The sequence below is a fragment of the Mixophyes fleayi genome, chromosome 8 (genome assembly GCF_038048845.1).
Source record: "Mixophyes fleayi isolate aMixFle1 chromosome 8, aMixFle1.hap1, whole genome shotgun sequence".
NCBI lineage: Eukaryota > Metazoa > Chordata > Amphibia > Anura > Limnodynastidae > Mixophyes > Mixophyes fleayi.
In genome coordinates, this window is record NC_134409.1 from 136,186,256 (window position 1) to 136,203,741 (window position 17,486).

At 41.2% G+C, this 17,486-nt stretch overlaps 1 protein-coding gene across 4 annotated transcripts in view; it reads left to right on the forward strand.

The window, feature by feature from the left end:
• Window positions 1-17,486, forward strand: part of RAD18 (RAD18 E3 ubiquitin protein ligase) — a 181,043-nt gene that overhangs the window by 140,818 nt on the left and 22,739 nt on the right. For all 4 annotated transcript variants that reach the window (XM_075183735.1, XM_075183738.1, XM_075183736.1 and 1 more), the window contains one exon: window positions 14,491-14,556. In XM_075183735.1, the coding sequence (XP_075039836.1) occupies window positions 14,491-14,556 (66 nt within the window). The remainder of the gene's footprint in view (window positions 1-14,490; window positions 14,557-17,486) is intronic.

Below are 17,486 nucleotides of genomic sequence, written 5' to 3' on the forward strand. Positions count from 1 at the left end.
AGCCGTCAGCACTTACACCACCAGCTCAGGTCAGGTGTAAGTGATACGACAGAAAATCACGTACTTGAGGGATTCCCTGAACTTGGATCGGACGCTGCTGTGTGCGCTCAGGTTTGGCACGTCCTTACTCTGCATATGAATCCTCCCCTCACTGTTCCGCCCATTAAATCGTAGCCTGTCTTAATTGTCCTTTGCGCTCAAACTTCTCGTGTATAGTTTGTTTGTGGGCATAGTTCAATATAACACAAAATAATCAAGTATCAGCATTTACTTTCCTTAATGAATCAGGCCCTATGTGTGCTTTTTTTTTCCCTATGAAATCCTTTAGACCGCAGCCTAACGCAAAACCACCGACTATGCGCTCTTTTGACATGTCACACGATAGGCTTCGTGTGTCCAACAGATTGTTCAGAAGATCACAGGTTCCTCTGAACGATATCTGATTGAGGCCTATTTATGTAGGAGTGCAGTTTTTGGCCCATAAAGCAGCAGCTGATTGCAGCGATAGGAGATGAGTTTTCGGATCATTTTATGATCCTAATTCTGCTGCGGAAGCCTCTCCGATAAGAAGCTGACCTGGCGAAGACCGTTCCAGTGATAAAGTGGAAGGTTTCTCATTCTGGCCCCCGAGTGTCCTAACTGCCCATGTGCCAATAACTTGGAAAGATCCGTCTACCCATCGCATTTGCGGTACGGTGCCCATTGGTTTTGGCTGCTAACGCAGATGGCATTAGCAGTGTGTTCTACTCCACACGGCGTGTCTGTAGCGCTCGCTGGCCAGAGCCTCGTGTAACTGTCTAATGATACCGCTGATAATTTCACTTTGGCAGGTAGACTACAAGCTGTTAAATAATGCAGCCTCCCATCTAAATCCCACACAGGCTTTTCCGGAGCCAAACATTCGTTCCTCCGAGCCACTGGCAGCAGGAGAGAGAACACTTCTAATGTATTGAAGTTTCAGTTCATAGGCTTCTCAGCCGTGGGTAAAACACGATCCCTCTTTTATTTTAAGTCACTTTTATGTTAAAGTTTTTTTTTTGTTTTTTTTTGCTGTTTTGAAAAGTTGTCGTTATTATTCAGTTCACAGTGTGGTAGAAGGACTAGGACTAGATTGAGTTGGACAGACAGAGTGCTGAATATTTCATGTTCTATCAATATGATGGGTAGATCTCATCAGTCAGGTTCGTAAACAAACTCCCAGTAGGCAGACAACAGTTTTGCAGCATTTTGAAATAATATTGAACCTTGTGGTGTTGGTTAAAAACAAACAAAGCAAAATACATTCTCGGAATGAATATATAATATTTACCCTTTTGATTCTGATAAGTAACATGTTATTGCTGTAGTTACTATAATATTATATTCTGGAATGATACAGAACTATGTACAACATGACATTATGAGACCACGAATTAACTATACCGATACTTTAACTATACAATGAATTTGCGTAAATGCGCCTGTTCATAATGGCTCCTTAATGTTGGCAAACAAATATTGATAAGTGTTTGTTAGAAATGTCTGCAGACCTCCGCTGTATTGTGGAACGATGCTAGTACATTATATCAGTGACCTTTCTACCTGATACTGAACTTCAGATCGTCACTACAGCTTTAGAATGTTCATAAAAATAATCTGTAACTCTTTAATTACCAGCTTACTCTACTTAGACAGGTACAACTGATTGTTTTAGAGGCCATATGCATCCCTTGATAAATAATTATAATTATTCCCTTCTTTACCTTTTATTCTTTCTTTGAATTTTAAATAGTCTCCTACACTTTTTAGGTGTTCCGTATTTAGAATTTACGATTAGCAGTTCTGTTATTTCAGTCTTGTGCGCTTGGCTAGAGAGGGCAGAATAAAATGTGCCGTTAATCAGTTTAACGAGGCTTTTAATCATTTTAAGTCTTCTTACCAGGTGTGCAATTTTATGGACTTTTGACCCTGTAACCCTTTAGTATTACAATTACTTCTTGCATTTTGATTTATAGATTTTCAGTATGCGTAAAGGAGGACACCAAAATATGGACATAGCTCATAAGTGTCCCGATTTGAAGAGACGGGCTTGCGTGTTCAACGGGCACATGTATACTGTATGTGGCCGCAGAAGTAAAAGAGGGAGCGGGACACTAGATCATCCCCCCCCTTTTCCTTAAAAAGGGAATAATCTAGGTCCGCCCTTGCTGTCGGCTGGAATAGTCCATATGCAAACGGCGATTCAAAAGCTGCAAGATATGTTGCCTCATCTATCCACTAGGTATACGTGGCTGTCTCCATGGGGCGTGCTCCATTTAAATAATGTACACCTCCTTCCATTCCTCTTCAACATATACTTATACGCCCAAATCTATGTATGGACGCGCTATGGTGCACATGAGCAGTACGGAAATTTATGTTGTGTGCAACAAAAATGGATGTACGTCTAAATCTGATGACACCCTGTGTGTGTGTGTTTAGCCCGCCCCACCCCCCAATTAAAAGGCCTCAATGTGCTCTCACAACGGGGGGGGGGGGGGGGGGACGTAACCAGACCACATCTCGTAACAACGTAGCATTGGCTTAATAAAACACCTGCGTTATAGGTGGATAAATGTGAAGTAACTTGGGTTACATATAATTGTGTATCCAATGGAATGGTGTTTTTGTGTTAATAGGTGACCGTCACATTAATGCTGCAGAGCGGTAGATTATTGTAGCAGAAGCTTGTTAGACTGTAAGCTCCGGTGGGGCAGGTACTGATGGGAATGATTAAAATATTCTCTGTACAAAGCTGTGAACTATGGTGGCGTTATGTAAATAAAAGGTATAAAATAAATAACTAATGACAGTTCAGGCCTCCCTTAGAGATGGCTCCTGGATAACATGCCACTAAACGGTCTTCAGAAGGAGGATTCGTGCAAACCATCCTTCCTCTGCTCGGTATCCTGATGAGGAAATATTGGGTTGGAGAAATCATCAAAGGACAGTTGGACAGCACATGTATAGAGAACTTGTAGATGAGGAAGAGAAATGTGCTTCTGCTTCCTGTACATGTGTTAATCTTTATACTCAACCTACAAGTTACCCTGGTCGGTTGACACGCAGTTCCTAAATTATATCCTGACCCTTGTGGTTAACACAATGCAATCACTCCTAGAGGCTTATTCTGCTCCACGGCGAATCTGGTCTATTAGGGCATCTCTCGTCTTGATCAAATCGTTCGCCTGTTCAGGCCAATTCTTCGGAATGCCTGAGAAATACTGTCCTGATTATACGTGATAGAAATTGGGGGTTTCCTGGATTGAGCTGTTTCCGGTAGAGAAAACAATGTGATTTTAAAGGTATATTTGTTGCTTATGCACATTGGATGCAGCCATTTTCAGTTGTGTAGGCGCTATGTAAAATAGCTTCATAAACAAATCTTATTTGGGAAAACTTTTAAAAACCAAAACAAAAAACACAGTATCCTGCAAAGAATAGTGAAGTGTTTGTGCAACAGCTTCTCCTCAAATTGTGAGCAGTCTGGTGTAAAGGGTGGGGCTTCCAGGCCCGAAAACCACAGTTTGTGTCTCATCTCTCCATGGTGTATCTAGTTTTTTATGTAAATTCATTGGCTGCTTCATCATGAATATATTTATTTTCCTGTGCATCTATACCTCAGACTTCCAGCTTAATGATGTGTTGCCTTAGATTCAGAGTTTTGTTCTCCATCCGTAGATCAATCTTGTTCCTCCTTCACGGTACACACAGCCCTAGCAAACACCCATCTATTTAACTCTCAAAACATTCTAAAGCCAATTTATTTACTGTACTAATATGAGCTCAGGGATAAGTTATGTCCAGCGCCTGGTATCACTTTTTTTAGATTTCTGTAGAATTGCATCAATCTGCAGTGATTTTTGACAACGACTAAAAGTCCCGATCAGCGGATTCTAAGCACCTACACAATCAGATCTGTGATTTTGATAATCTGCTGAAACGATCGTGACGCTGTTCAAATTGTACAGACATCTATATTATATAGATATAGTAAGACGGTATAACAGGCAAAATAACTAATAAGTACAGGTAGATAATACAGAATTGAAGAAATGGACTCTTGGTTCATCAGGAAATAAATGGGACTATAATGAGAATATTGATTTTTCACGTGTTAATTCTTGTTGTATACACTTACATACAGACGGTCGTGAGTACGTGCGCACTTCTGAATAGACGCGACATCGTTCCATCGTTGATCATGAGTCTTAGGAAGTTTATAAAATGAAACAATACGATGTGGTTTGCTACGATAAAACATGATCGTGTGAGCGTTCACACTAATGCGATAGCTTACCGAATGGTCGTTTACCTGTGATTGGAGCCATAATTGTTGAAAAACCTGTAGTGTATGCCCAGTTTAAGGCTTGTACAACGTAGTCTCATTTTTTAGCTACAATTGCTCATAAAAAATAACTGACAGAGCAGAAACTGAGAGAGAAATACCAGGAGGTTTACAAGAGGAATAATCATCATCAGCTATTTATATAGCGCTACTAATTCCGCAGCGATGTACAGAGAACTCGCACACATTAGTCCCTGTCCCATTGGAGCTTACAGTCTACATTCCCTAACATATACACACACATACACACACAGAGACAGAGAGACTAGGGTCAATTTTGATAGCAGCCAATTAACCTACTAGTATGTTTTTGTAATGTGGGAGGAAACTGGAGCACCCGGAGGAAACCCACGCAAACACGGGGAGAACATACAAACTCCACACAGATAAGGCCATGGTCTGGAATCGAACTCATGACCCCAGTGCTGAGAGGCAGAAGTGCTAACCACTGAGCCATCTTGCTGCCCTATAAGTAACTGGGGTTCTCTGCTGTCTGCAACAGTGACTGGCAGTTTGGGTGGATAATTTGTGCAACGTGTGCCTGGCAATTGGGGGGATTTTTTGTGTGTAAAAGGTGGTTGTCCGTATGGGATATTTCACTGTGCCAACCGGGGGAGAGTGGTGTGATGTACTGCACCATATTTGGATTACAATATATAATTTCTAGTTGGGGATATTTTTCCGCAAGCAAATTTTTTAATAGGATTTGATTTGGGATTTAGCCATCTCCTAAAATAATGCGTCTGGAAAATCCGTAAATATTTGAATATTTGTTGTTGCTTTTGCCAGTTGACTCATCTGGTTCATTCTCAAATGTGAAGACAAGATTCAGAGAGCAAGAAATAGAAATGTTTCCCATTCTAGCATTGTCAGTGGTGTCTTTCCATTGTATAAATATTCATAGTATCCTAAGAAATATTGGTTGTACACCACATTTCCATAACCTGTATGGATAATTTCATGGTGGATGCACACTGCAAAATGCTTTGAAATATATGGAAGTTTTGTTGGTAGCATTAAATGTTTGTTGTCTGTGAATGTTGTATCGCCCCATGTAAGGAATTATTCCCCCATCCAGGCTGCTTCCCGGGAACTGACTGCTCATTTTCATCCGTTACTTGCAGCTAATGAGCCATTAACAGGCTGGTTTGTACATTGGATAGGTGCAAAACACCAAATGAATGACAATGTGTGTATAAGTGGTGACCTGATTGACGCAGAGTAGCCAGAGTTTGATTGTATTGTTTGTGTTATTGCTGTATGATTCCTTGTTGAGTATGATGGAAAGATCACAAGTTATTTTGTTATTCTCCGTTGTATTATAAGGTCACTGGCAGATGTAACCTACCTGCCTGCTACAGGCATTGTATTAGAGGGTTTAGTTTCCTGGCTGTTTACGTTGTCTGTTCTCTCACCATATATACACGTGCTAATTGGATCTCAGGCTGTCTCCCGATCACCTAGTTAATATAAATTCACTGACACAGAGTGACCTTAAAAGCCTCAAGTTGACAAATGATCGGAAAGCAAGTTCATAGATTAAAGTGAAATGTTTATACTTAATGTTACATTTCATCAGATATCTTGCAAGTCGTATTGTTTTCTGTATTATATAGTTTTAACCTCTGTTTACTGCAAAAGTCAGGCATTTTGTGGGTTTATTTCAATAAGAATGCAGCCTATCCGTTCACTAGGAACCAGTGACATCACTGAGAATGCAGCCTAATCGTTTACTAGGAACCAATGACATCACTGAGAGTGCAGCCTATCCGTTTACTAGGAACCAGTGACATCACTGAGAATGCAGCCTATCCATCACTAGGAACCAGTGACATCACTGAGAATGCAGCCTATCCAGTCACTGGGAACCAGTGACATCACTGAGAATGCAGCCTATCCGTTCACTAGGAACCAGTGACCTCACTGAGAATGCAGCCTAATCGTTTACTAGGAACCAGTGACATCACTGAGAGTGCAGCCTATCCGTTTACTAGGAACCAGTGACATCACTGAGAATGCAGCCTATCCATCACTAGGAACCAGTGACATCACTGAGAATGCAGCCTATCCAGTCACTGGGAACCAGTGACATCACTGAGAATGCAGCCTATCCGTTCACTAGGAACCAGTGACCTCACTGAGAATGCAGCCTAATCGTTTACTAGGAACCAGTGACATCACTGAGAATGCAGCCTATCCAGTCACTGGGAACCAGTGACATCACTGAGAATGCAGCCTATCCAGTCACTGGGAACCAGTGACATCACTGAGAATGCAGCCTATCCGTTCACTAGGAACCAGTGACCTCACTGAGAATGCAGCCTAATCGTTTACTAGGAACCAGTGACATCACTGAGAATGCAGCCTATCCAGTCACTGGGAACCAGTGACATCACTGAGAATGCAGCCTATCCAGTCACTGGGAACCAGTGACATCACTGAGAATGCAGCCTATCCGTTCACTAGGAACCAGTGACCTCACTGAGAATGCAGCCTAATCGTTTACTAGGAACCAGTGACATCACTGAGAATGCAGCCTATCCGGTCACTAGGAAACAGTGACATCACTGAGAGTGCAGCCTATCCAGTCACTGGGAACCAGTGACATCACTAAGAATGCAGCCTATCCAGTCACTAGGAACCAGTGACATCACGAGACATGAATCAATATGCTGAAATTCATGAAATGCCTCATGCCTCAGTGATGTCTGGTTTCTTGTGAATGGTTCATTTTAATCTCATGATATTACCTGAGCCCACAAAATAGTGTAAGCAATGGCTCAACCTAGACATACTGTTTTATTATGTGAAACACCTGGCACTTCATTCCTAATTAGTAGGAAAGTGTCTCTAATACCACTTACACCCTGCTGCCCTGGCAATATCCTGGATTTATGAACCCGGGACATGGCCGGGTGACCGTACAGGACACCCGGAAAATTCCTGGGTAGACCGTGTTCACACTGACCTTAGATTGGCTCCTCTTGTGATGTTTTTTTTTTTTTTTTAGAACTTTTCAATAAGTTTCGTTGAGACCGGCGTTGAAAAACCCCGATCTCGCCGTTCAGATTGGAGGCTGCCTGGGTAGGACCCGGGAATACCCCTCCAAAAGACCCGGGTCAGCCGACGCGGGAATTAGCAGAGGACCCGTTCACACTGCGCCACGACCTTTTGTCGTCTGGGCTTGCCCCAGCAATAACCCGGGTTTTTGAGGCAAGGTTATTATTTGCTGCTTAATAAAATCTCTTTATAATGGTAAAAGGAAATGGCAGTTTTGTTTCTACTCTTGGTTAATTCCCAATCCCAGTCCATTCCCTGCCTAGCTGGGTTAGACCACCAGGGTTGGGAGTATTAATGCCCCCAACCCCCTCACTTCAGTTCTATAACCCACAATCACAGGACCGGGAGGAATTGTAAACTCCAAGACAGTGTGTAATAAGGGAAATGTCTAAAAATAGTCCAAACCTAGTAAACGAAGGGAAAACACACAGGACATTTGTAATTAACTACACTGGCTCGTTAAACAGTTTGTTCCAGCATTAAACTGTCTGCACATGGCTCCCGCATCTGTACAGCAACATAGAATCCTAATTAGAGAATAGAGAATGTGTCTTTATCCCAGCGCTACATCTGTATGTAGAGTGTTTTGTCACTTTCTAATTATTAAATTATGTACTAATGTACTCTATTGAATACGTGCAATAAAGCCCAGGATAGGAAACTGGAGGTAAATTACCCAACACAATACAGCCGCTGTCAGAAATTAGATTTCATTTTGCACAGCGAGATTATTGCAGCGAGATAAAGTAGCGGAGAGAACACTTTGTTAGTGGCACAATCTGGTAGGGATTGGGTGTCTTCCTATACATTTAATGATGCATAAAATTTCCCATAAGTGTAAACTTAAAACAAAGGAATTGAAAAAAATAAATGACTTGGACTGTATATTTGTCTGCATTTTGTCCAATGGGCAAGTGTGTGGGAGGGGTTAGTCACAACTTGATTTGCATCATCTAAGACACCACCAGCTGTGCAACGACGCGTTTTGCGTTAGGTGGTGCTAGTGGCTTGAAGGCGCAATTCGATGGTGGGGTGGCCAACACTGCAGGAAATCTGAGAGTACTCCCCGAAATTCAGGAGTATCCCAGGCATTCCTGAAAAGTAGTCAGGTTAGTTTCTGCCATCAATAATACCTATTTTTGGAGACGCTCAGAAATGTTTAATTGAAAAGCAATGTATTACAGCGGTCGGAGGTTGGATTCTGATGTGACTGTTACATTCCTTAAGAGTTTACTCAGGACAGGCCATCGGGGGGTAAATGTATCATACTGCGGTTTCTTTAACTCGCGGTAGTTCGGCGAGATGACAGCTAAAATTTAAAGCAGCGCTGCCTTGTAAAGGCAAGTTTCCCTTTACAAGGCAGCGCCGCTTTAAATTTTAGCTGTCATCTCGCCGAACTCCCGCGAGTTGAAGAAACCGCAGTATGATACATTTACCCCCTGGTGTTCTTCGTAAATTATCTCCGCTGTATCTAGTATATTTTTGGGTTTATAAAACTCAGGAAAAGGTTGTGTAAAATCAGGGACATTGGTTAATGAGCGCCCCACGAAAGTGTAAAATCATAAGTTTGGGGTTTCTTTATAATAATATACAGCAGGGGAAAGTGTAGCCTCCATTACTCCCTTTTTAAAACTGTGCAATTATCATCACACAGATGAAATCTCACTTTATATGCAATAAAGATAAACCTGTTCAGCACACGCTTCACAGTTGTGTTTAGGCAGCTCTCCATGTACAAAGGCAGAAGCCAGTTTATCTCCTACCCTCTCTGTGAATTAAAGCAACTTGAGCCTTGCTCGCCCGCAGTCATAAATCAGAAAGGCTAAATAAGCTGCATGTCTCTGATGTCCTTTATATGCATGGGAGGCACGTTACAGTGAGATGTCCTGCAGCCTAAAGAGAAATGCAGATACTGTAAAAGATATAAAATATATATATATATATATATATATATATATATATATATATATTACTCATCATCACCATTTATTTATATAGCGCCACTGATTCCGCAGCACAATTAAAATTAATGGCGCTATTTCCCCGCATGTGGGGGTGGCCAGGGTAAATAATTACGTGCCGCACGGTGACTTAGCACTGGGGTCATGAGTTCAATTCCCAACCATGGCCCTTATCTGTGTAGTGTTTGTATGTTCTCCCCGTGTTTGCGTTGGTTTCCTCCGGGTGCTCCGGTTTCCTCCCACAATCGAAAAACATACTGATAGCGTAATTGGCTGCTATCAAATTAACCCTAGTCTGTCTGTGTATGTGTGTTAGGGAAAATTAGACTGTAAGCTCTTTTGGGGGCAGGGACTGATGTGAGTTCTCTCTACAGTGGTGCGGAATTAGTGACGCGCTATATATATATATATATATATATATATATATATATATATATATATATATATATATATATATATATATTATATATATTGACCTGCAATGTCACTTTAAGCTGTAATATATTTGTTTAGAGTTATTGCAGTGAGTGCAGGAAGGGAATGGTGTCTCGGAGTAAGTGTGGTTGACGTTTATAATATGATATATGAGGCTGCACGTTGGAAAGAGAATAATCCACGATCGAAAGGGAATAATCCAAAAAGGACTATGCACAACAGGAGTACTTCTTGGCTTTGTCATGCAGTGTTAGTATTATAATAATTTTTCCATACCACAGGCACATACCAAGGTCATAAACCAAGTAACCTACCCACCAACGGGGACATAGAATCTCCAACGTGTGCTCACCGCTGTGCTGCCTTCCATAAAACCATTCTCTCTGTGCAATTAGGTTCGGTTTTGCTGATGCGAGTCAGGAATTTTCCTGGTTTAATGAGCTATGTGAAAGTACATAATGTATAGATTATGATGGAGGTGCAAGGGATTCTGGGATGGAAGCTTTATCCATGCCAAGAGTCAGAAGTTCAAACCTATGAATCAATGGTGTTCTGTTAGGATGGGAATGACTAGTAATTGGGTATCGTGGTCAGAACACCAAGTTACAGACATTCAAGACAGTATCACAGAAGTATCAGGAAGACAGATATGTTTGGCTGAAACCCAATGAGAAATGTCAGGATTATTAATGACCCTCTAATACAGCCTACATCTTATAATGTACATATCGATGGGTCTGATTTGTTTTCAAAGTTGCCTATAAAACGGTTTGTTCCTCCGCTCTATAAAGTATTTGGATATCTGCTCTATGCCATGTACAGAATGAGCGTGCTCTGTTAGTGTTGCTTTCGTCCCCAACAAATAAAAGTTTTATAGAACTAAAAAGTGTTAGCAGTATGTGGAACGCTGATTTGCAAAGCTTCACGTCTACCAGGATCCTGTTTAGTCAGAACACCGGAAGCATTTTTACTTTAAGTTTACTTTTTACGTTGCTGTGGATCCCTGTTCTTTTTGTACGTGTACATTGCAGAGTTTTGTAAAGAACATTAGTAAATAATTCAGAAGATATATAGTACTTGGTGTACCGTATTACGTGAGTAGTTTTCTTGAGGAAAGACTGAATTTAATGTTTCAGGCATCGCACAAACCAGTCGTTATTTAATTATAGATAAGTGCAGATCTTTAACAGCTGCTCTGTGTAATGTATATACTCACGCACCCAGTATAGACGCCTTAAATCTATTTACTGAGCGTGTAAGACGCAGGGCTGGAGATCCCTGAATTATAGCCCTGTCTGAGTTACCAAACACATTTCATGTGGATGCTGAATTAAATGTAAAATGCAGAGCTGGCAATGTGGTTGGACAAACATCCTGGCGCTTATCCTGCATGCCTTCATTTCTGGAATTCCAAGAGCCGTTCTGCTCATCGCACGTCTTGAATCTGCCATGAACATGATATATAGTGGATATAAAAAGTCTACACACCCTGATGGAAATTGGTGTTTGTGATGTAAAGCCTGAAATCGTGTCAGACATGTTTCCACCTTTTAATGTGACCTTACAACCAACAAAATCCAAGCGGAAAAAAATATTTTTAGAAAAAAGTGAAACTAATAACCCTATAATAACATGGTTGCATAAGTATTCACATCCCATACACTAATTCTTTGTGGAAGCATTTTTGCTTTTCTTATAGCAATATCATTTAGATTAAGTCTCTATCAACTCTGCACATCTGGGGGTCAATGTTTTATGCTGCGTTTTTTTCAAGACGATATTCGGTGACTTTGCAGGGTAATATTTAAAACGGCAATGGGTTTCGTCTACGTCTTCAGCTTTCCGATAGAAGACAACGGGTTTCATGCCAAAATATGATATTTGGAGCTACTTGTTATGCCCTTTGACCCGACAAGATCCTCTGTCCCAGCGAAATAGCGTCAGTTCGTGATGTTACTACCTCCATGCTTCACAGTAGGCATTGGCGGTGTTCTCTGGTAGGTGAGCTGTCTCGTCTCTGTGCCAAAAATATCTTTTAGAGTTAAGGGTACAAAGTTTAACCTTGGTCTCATCAATCCATAATATATTTTCCCACAGGGTTTGGGATGATTTAATGTATTTTTTCTGTAAAATGTATATAGTTGTCCTTAAATTTTTTGTTGTCTTCCTGGTGGGACTTGTTCTCCTGTGTGGGATGTTCTGGTTCTGGCAATGTCCCTGTTATGTCACATTTTCTCCACATATTGATCATTTCAGTGTATATGGTACACGTAATGCCTTTTAAAATTATTTTATACCCCTCTCCTGATTGGTACCTTTCAACGATGACATGCCGTAGATGTTTTGAAAGCTCCTTGCGGACCTTTTCTATCCCAGTAGGATACACCCAAGGACACTGTCAGGAAATCCTACAGGAACAGCCGTTCTTAATTTGGGCTTAATAAGTCTTTCATTGTTAGCAGGTGTATGTTAATTACTATATCCATACATACATTATAACGATAGCTTGTTTTACGTTATCTTTGCAAATCATCATGATCAGCTATTTTTATATAGTGCCTCTAATTTCGCAGCACTGTACAGAGAACTCACTCGCATCAGGCCCTGCCCCATTGGAGCTTACAGTCTAAATTCCCTAACATACACAGATCGAGAGACTAAGGTCAATTTAATAGCAGCCAATTAACCTACCAGTATGTTTTTTGGATTGTCGGAGGCAACATGACCCCCCGGAGGAAACCCACGCAAACACGGGGAGAACACACAAACTCCACACAGATAAGGCCATGGTCGAGAATTGAACTCATGACCCCAGTGTTGGGAGGCAGAAGTGCTAACCACTGAGCCACCGTGCTGCCCACTAACGCAATACAATAAAATTAAAAAAATCTATAGCTTGCAAGGTAAATGGCAGTCGATGTGTACGCTGTAGGCATCCTTATCATTTAATTAGCAGTTGTAACAAGATTTATAAACAACAATTGAGGTTATAAGTAAGTTTTGACTTGGATTCTACTTTCAGCATCACAATGTACCAATGTAATAGGATAAGTATTGGGGTAGCGCGGTGCTAGGGAACATCTGTCTGTTTGTGTGGACCCTTAAATCCATCAGAACCTTTTTCTCTCAGTTACATGTGTTCTTCTTTAGTGTTAATGCATACAATGTTTGTTTCCAAAAACAAAGGGCTGGTGTGCACCACACCTTGACCTTGTTTTTATTAAGAGGAGATAACTCTTTTCTTTCTTTTTATTTTTTAATTACTACTTGTATGTTTACGTATGGAAATAGCAAAGATTTAGGCTTAAAAGTTCCCTGCATTGCTGGTGATATGAAGCGTGGTATCAGCCGTAGCTTCTGACTGGCGGCTGCGTGACCACCGTCCCATTGAGATTGTGGGCGGTGACATAAACTCCGGAATGTTCGTCTGCAGAATTCCTGCCATGTGCAGGACATAAACCCTAAACATTCCAGCCATTATTATGAGTAGTGGTCATCGTTAGTTTATTTTTCTTGAATATTTTGAATCTTCCTTTTTTTTTTTTTTATTGCATTTGTAGTAGTGTTTGACTAGCCACGCTGCATGCTCTTTCCCCGTCAAAATAAATATCATCCATCGACAAAAATAGAACAATGCAGCTTGGTTGCCAAAACGAAAGTAAAACGTGAACAAATATTTGAATGGAATTCCCAGTAATTTAGCCATAACAAATAAATATTATTTTCAAACTAAATCATTTCCAGTATAGTGTTTTCTACACTATATTTTCATACCATTCTCCATTTCCAATCTTGCATTTTTCCAGCAGAAGGAGCTGTTCACAAATAGAGATGGATTTTTATGTATAATCGTTAGTCAATAGTGCTTGGATTTAAGCATTGAAGAAACATTTAATACCTGTCTGTTTTCCCTCCGGCTCCTTTACACAGGCCACTGCTCTGAGAGCAGAGAGTTATCTCAGCATCTATTCCTCCAAATGGCTGTGTTTCCAGATGATTCATGTGTCCTTGTCAACAGTTTTTACTTCCTTTGGTTGCTGCTTGGAGACTAGATGGATTTTTCTGGACTCGTGTATAACATTAACCAATTGTACTCCTCCTGCGCTACCGAAGTACTGCGGGAGCAATAACAGAAGTCTATTGTATGTAAAACTGTTGAAGACAGTTGTCAGAATATTAGACTTACTATATACCAGCGTTGGGCAATAGACATCCGTAAGGGCACTCTGAGGCATCACCTCCGGCCCCCCAGCTTCTTTCTGCTTAAAGTTTGCTTCTTATAGGTTCTAATACTTGTTTAAAATGCCTTGCTGATAGGTTATTACAGATGTCTCTTTGGTTAAATGTATTATTTTAAAGTATTACTGACACTAAGGGTAATAACAGAACAGAGTAACACCCGGCCGAATAGCAAAATTTTGGTGTCCACTCTAGCCTCCTGGTCCCCCCTCGTCCCATGCGTGGTCCGAGGCTTACACCTACTGTGCATGCTCTTTTCAGCAAACGGGCTCTTCCTTGGGGAGGGGTTGGGGGGAGCCAGCATTGCACCCATTGTTGTTCCACCTCTGTGAAGGTTACAGTAAATCAGGTTTCCTATCACTGCTATATACAGACACAATGAGGCTTCAGAAAAGCAGATTCTTATCATGTTTCTCTTTAATTTTTCAGTTCAAGTTCTGACATTCTGCGGGATGTAGAAGAAGCAACGGCACTCGAAGAGTCAAATTCTGCCCGGTAAGTACCAGCCGCAGACAGACTTCTGCATTAATCAGAATATTTTATTGGCGGAGACCCAAACCAAGTTCCTAGTAATGTCTTTTCTCTTTGAAGTAGTCAGTCCACTGCAGAGGAATAAATTCACTGACCTAAAATAGCTCTGACATCCTTCCGGGCAGCCTAGGTTTTATATACGGCACTTTATTTGGTGGCGTTTTCATGAAAATTAATAAAGGGTAATGTTTTTTCAGATAGTTGCTGTATTGTCTATACACTGGGTACCTGGAGTCGTAACACCACACTTGGCATACATATGAACATCCCCAGACCTGGTACATCCATGGGGGTCTAGCAGGAGATTGGGATCCTAAGTGGGCGAGCTTTCTACTGGTGGTCCCAGCAGAACCTACATAGTGAAAGGGGCAGATGGCCCAAGGTTGGAACACCCACCAATGATCTGGGGTGAAAATGGGAGGGGGTTGGTGTCAAAATGATTTCCAGTTTTTGCCATGTCCTCATAAAAAAAACAATGTAACACTACGCTTACACCTTCAACATGGTGTTTTCTCTCTTCTGAAATCTTTTTCCATGCTGCTTTCTCTGTGTGGCTGAATTCTTTGTTGCAACAATTTTTCAACAAATCCTATCTCAAATATTGGAGTAGCCCTGTTTAATCCCCAAAAAGAATTCTACTAAACCTACAGTTCTAAGATGTGTAATGGGTAATAGTACATTTAATGCACATGAGTACATATGCAAGTACTGATTAACCTATTGCGTGGGCAGCTCCTGAATATCGAACAGCAATCCTATCACACTGGTAGGTTCTCTCCAATGCAGCACATACCCCTACAACAAGAGTTCCTGGCTCTTAAAGCACATATGATCTACAAAAACGTGTGTTGTGTGTTTTTTTTTTTGTCTAACTTTAAAAGATCAGTCCTTAAACAAGGACATTTTTGTAATTATTTCTACTTCTTTGCGGTTTGTTTTTTGCAAGTTCAGTGGGCTGTAGTAGGACTCCCTTTCTGTACACCTCCTTATGCTTGGCTTCAGAGCACGCCATGATGCACAGGTAACGTCAAGCTGAGCCCGTCACTGGAATGTTCCTGGAATGCGTTTTCCAGGAACCCTGGCCCAGATCCAGCCTGAGCATGATCCGTCACAGAGAGTGCACGCTCAGCTTTGACAGCGAAGCCGTTACAGCTACAGTACTGGAAGGAAACTTTAATGTATCCTTCCATCCAAATGGAGTTGGTGAGATAAGGTAAAGATGAATATCTTGCTTGCGCTCCTCCGACCCGTGATGCCCCTGGTCCCAGTTGGATGAAGGGGAAGCTCATGTTGATGGGCATTGACAACCCAGTTAGCAGTTTAAGAACAAGTATCTCCTGCCCGGATCAGTTGGAAGCATTTCGGCATTCGCTGGATTGGAGCAACCGTTGGTGAAACTTCTCTCCTAATTCCACCCAAAATGAAATGTTTATTTTTGATGGAATTATACTTTGAATCTACGGTTGTCTGCTTATAAGTAGACGTTTTGTTTTCCAGTACATGCACAGTCCGTAAACTTGTAAACTCTTCATTGTCGTTAATTAAAATGTAACTCCAAGAACTAAAATGCAATCTGCCAGTGATGCAGCACTTCTAAAAGAGTCCTGTCAATTAATTTTCCTGTATGAAGGTCAATCATGCAGCTTTATTGTGGTGCCCTATAATTTATAAATCATATGAGGGACCCCCCAGCCATCAGCTTGGCATGTCTAACGTTTTATGTTTCTTAAGCTTTTGCTGGGGTTTTTCCACCGTGTGAACCAATAACTAGCCCACTGTATCCGATATCCGCTCACATTAGGCCAGTGGGTGATCCTAACCATCGTTTATTTGATGAAACGCTCACCGTTTTCATGTGAGGACCACCCTCCGGTGGCTCTAACGTGCATTGGCATTTTCCCTGTAATTTCCTAAGAGATTCAGTGCAAAAGATTTTTTTGACTATATAGTAAATAAGAGATGTTTATTGATTTAATAGACTTCACTACAGAAAAACATAGACAAATGTAAATAAATTACATTCTGCTTTGCCAACTTTGCTGTATTATAAATAAGAGAAAGCAGTGATACTTCAGTTATTCAGACAGAAGTTTGATGTCCCTCATCGATACATAGACCCTATTGTGCAGAGCTCTCGTTTTTTGATTGATTGCATTGTAGACGTTAGACAGGTGACCTGAGGCTGGCAGAGCATGCTGGGCAATGTAGTTCCACAACAGCCAGAGAGATGCAGCTTGTTTAAGGCAGTCATCGTCCAAAGGAACAAAAACAATTATTAAACAAATACTCAAAAAAAAAAAAGTCTGTAATAATTGTCTGGTATTATGTCAGGGCGGCTAAAGTGGATATCTTAATGCCACCCGTTCCTGTGCCCAGCTTGAGGCCAAGAATCCCAACACGTGGTTGGCTCCTGACCCTGTGCCACTAATGTCTGGGGCTTATAGCTGAATTGGCCGCGATCGTTGCAGCTCTGAACTCTGAATCACAATAAGTAATTCCGAGGAAGTTAAATCAGCATTTCATGTTTGTTTCTCCACTTAGTCTGTGTGCCGTACGCAACTATCCTGACAATGTTTACACAGCAAACCTGGCAAAGTGCCCCACACAGAGAACTGTGCTGTGGGCAATGAGACGTTTGTTAAAAATGGGTTTATTTGAAGTGCCACTACATCTGAATCATGTGCTCTTCTAGTATGAGAAAAAAAACCTTATTAGACCATTGCAGAGATAGGTAAATATTTCCACACGTTGACTCTTGTATGCCGTTAAGAAGTCAATGTGTTATCAGTCATTTGTAAGAGGTTACGTGCCAATCTTTCAATTCCAGTGTGTAATCTGGTGGTTTGGCCCTATCGCCGAGTTACCAGATTTGGTCATGTCTGTAGAGAGAGACG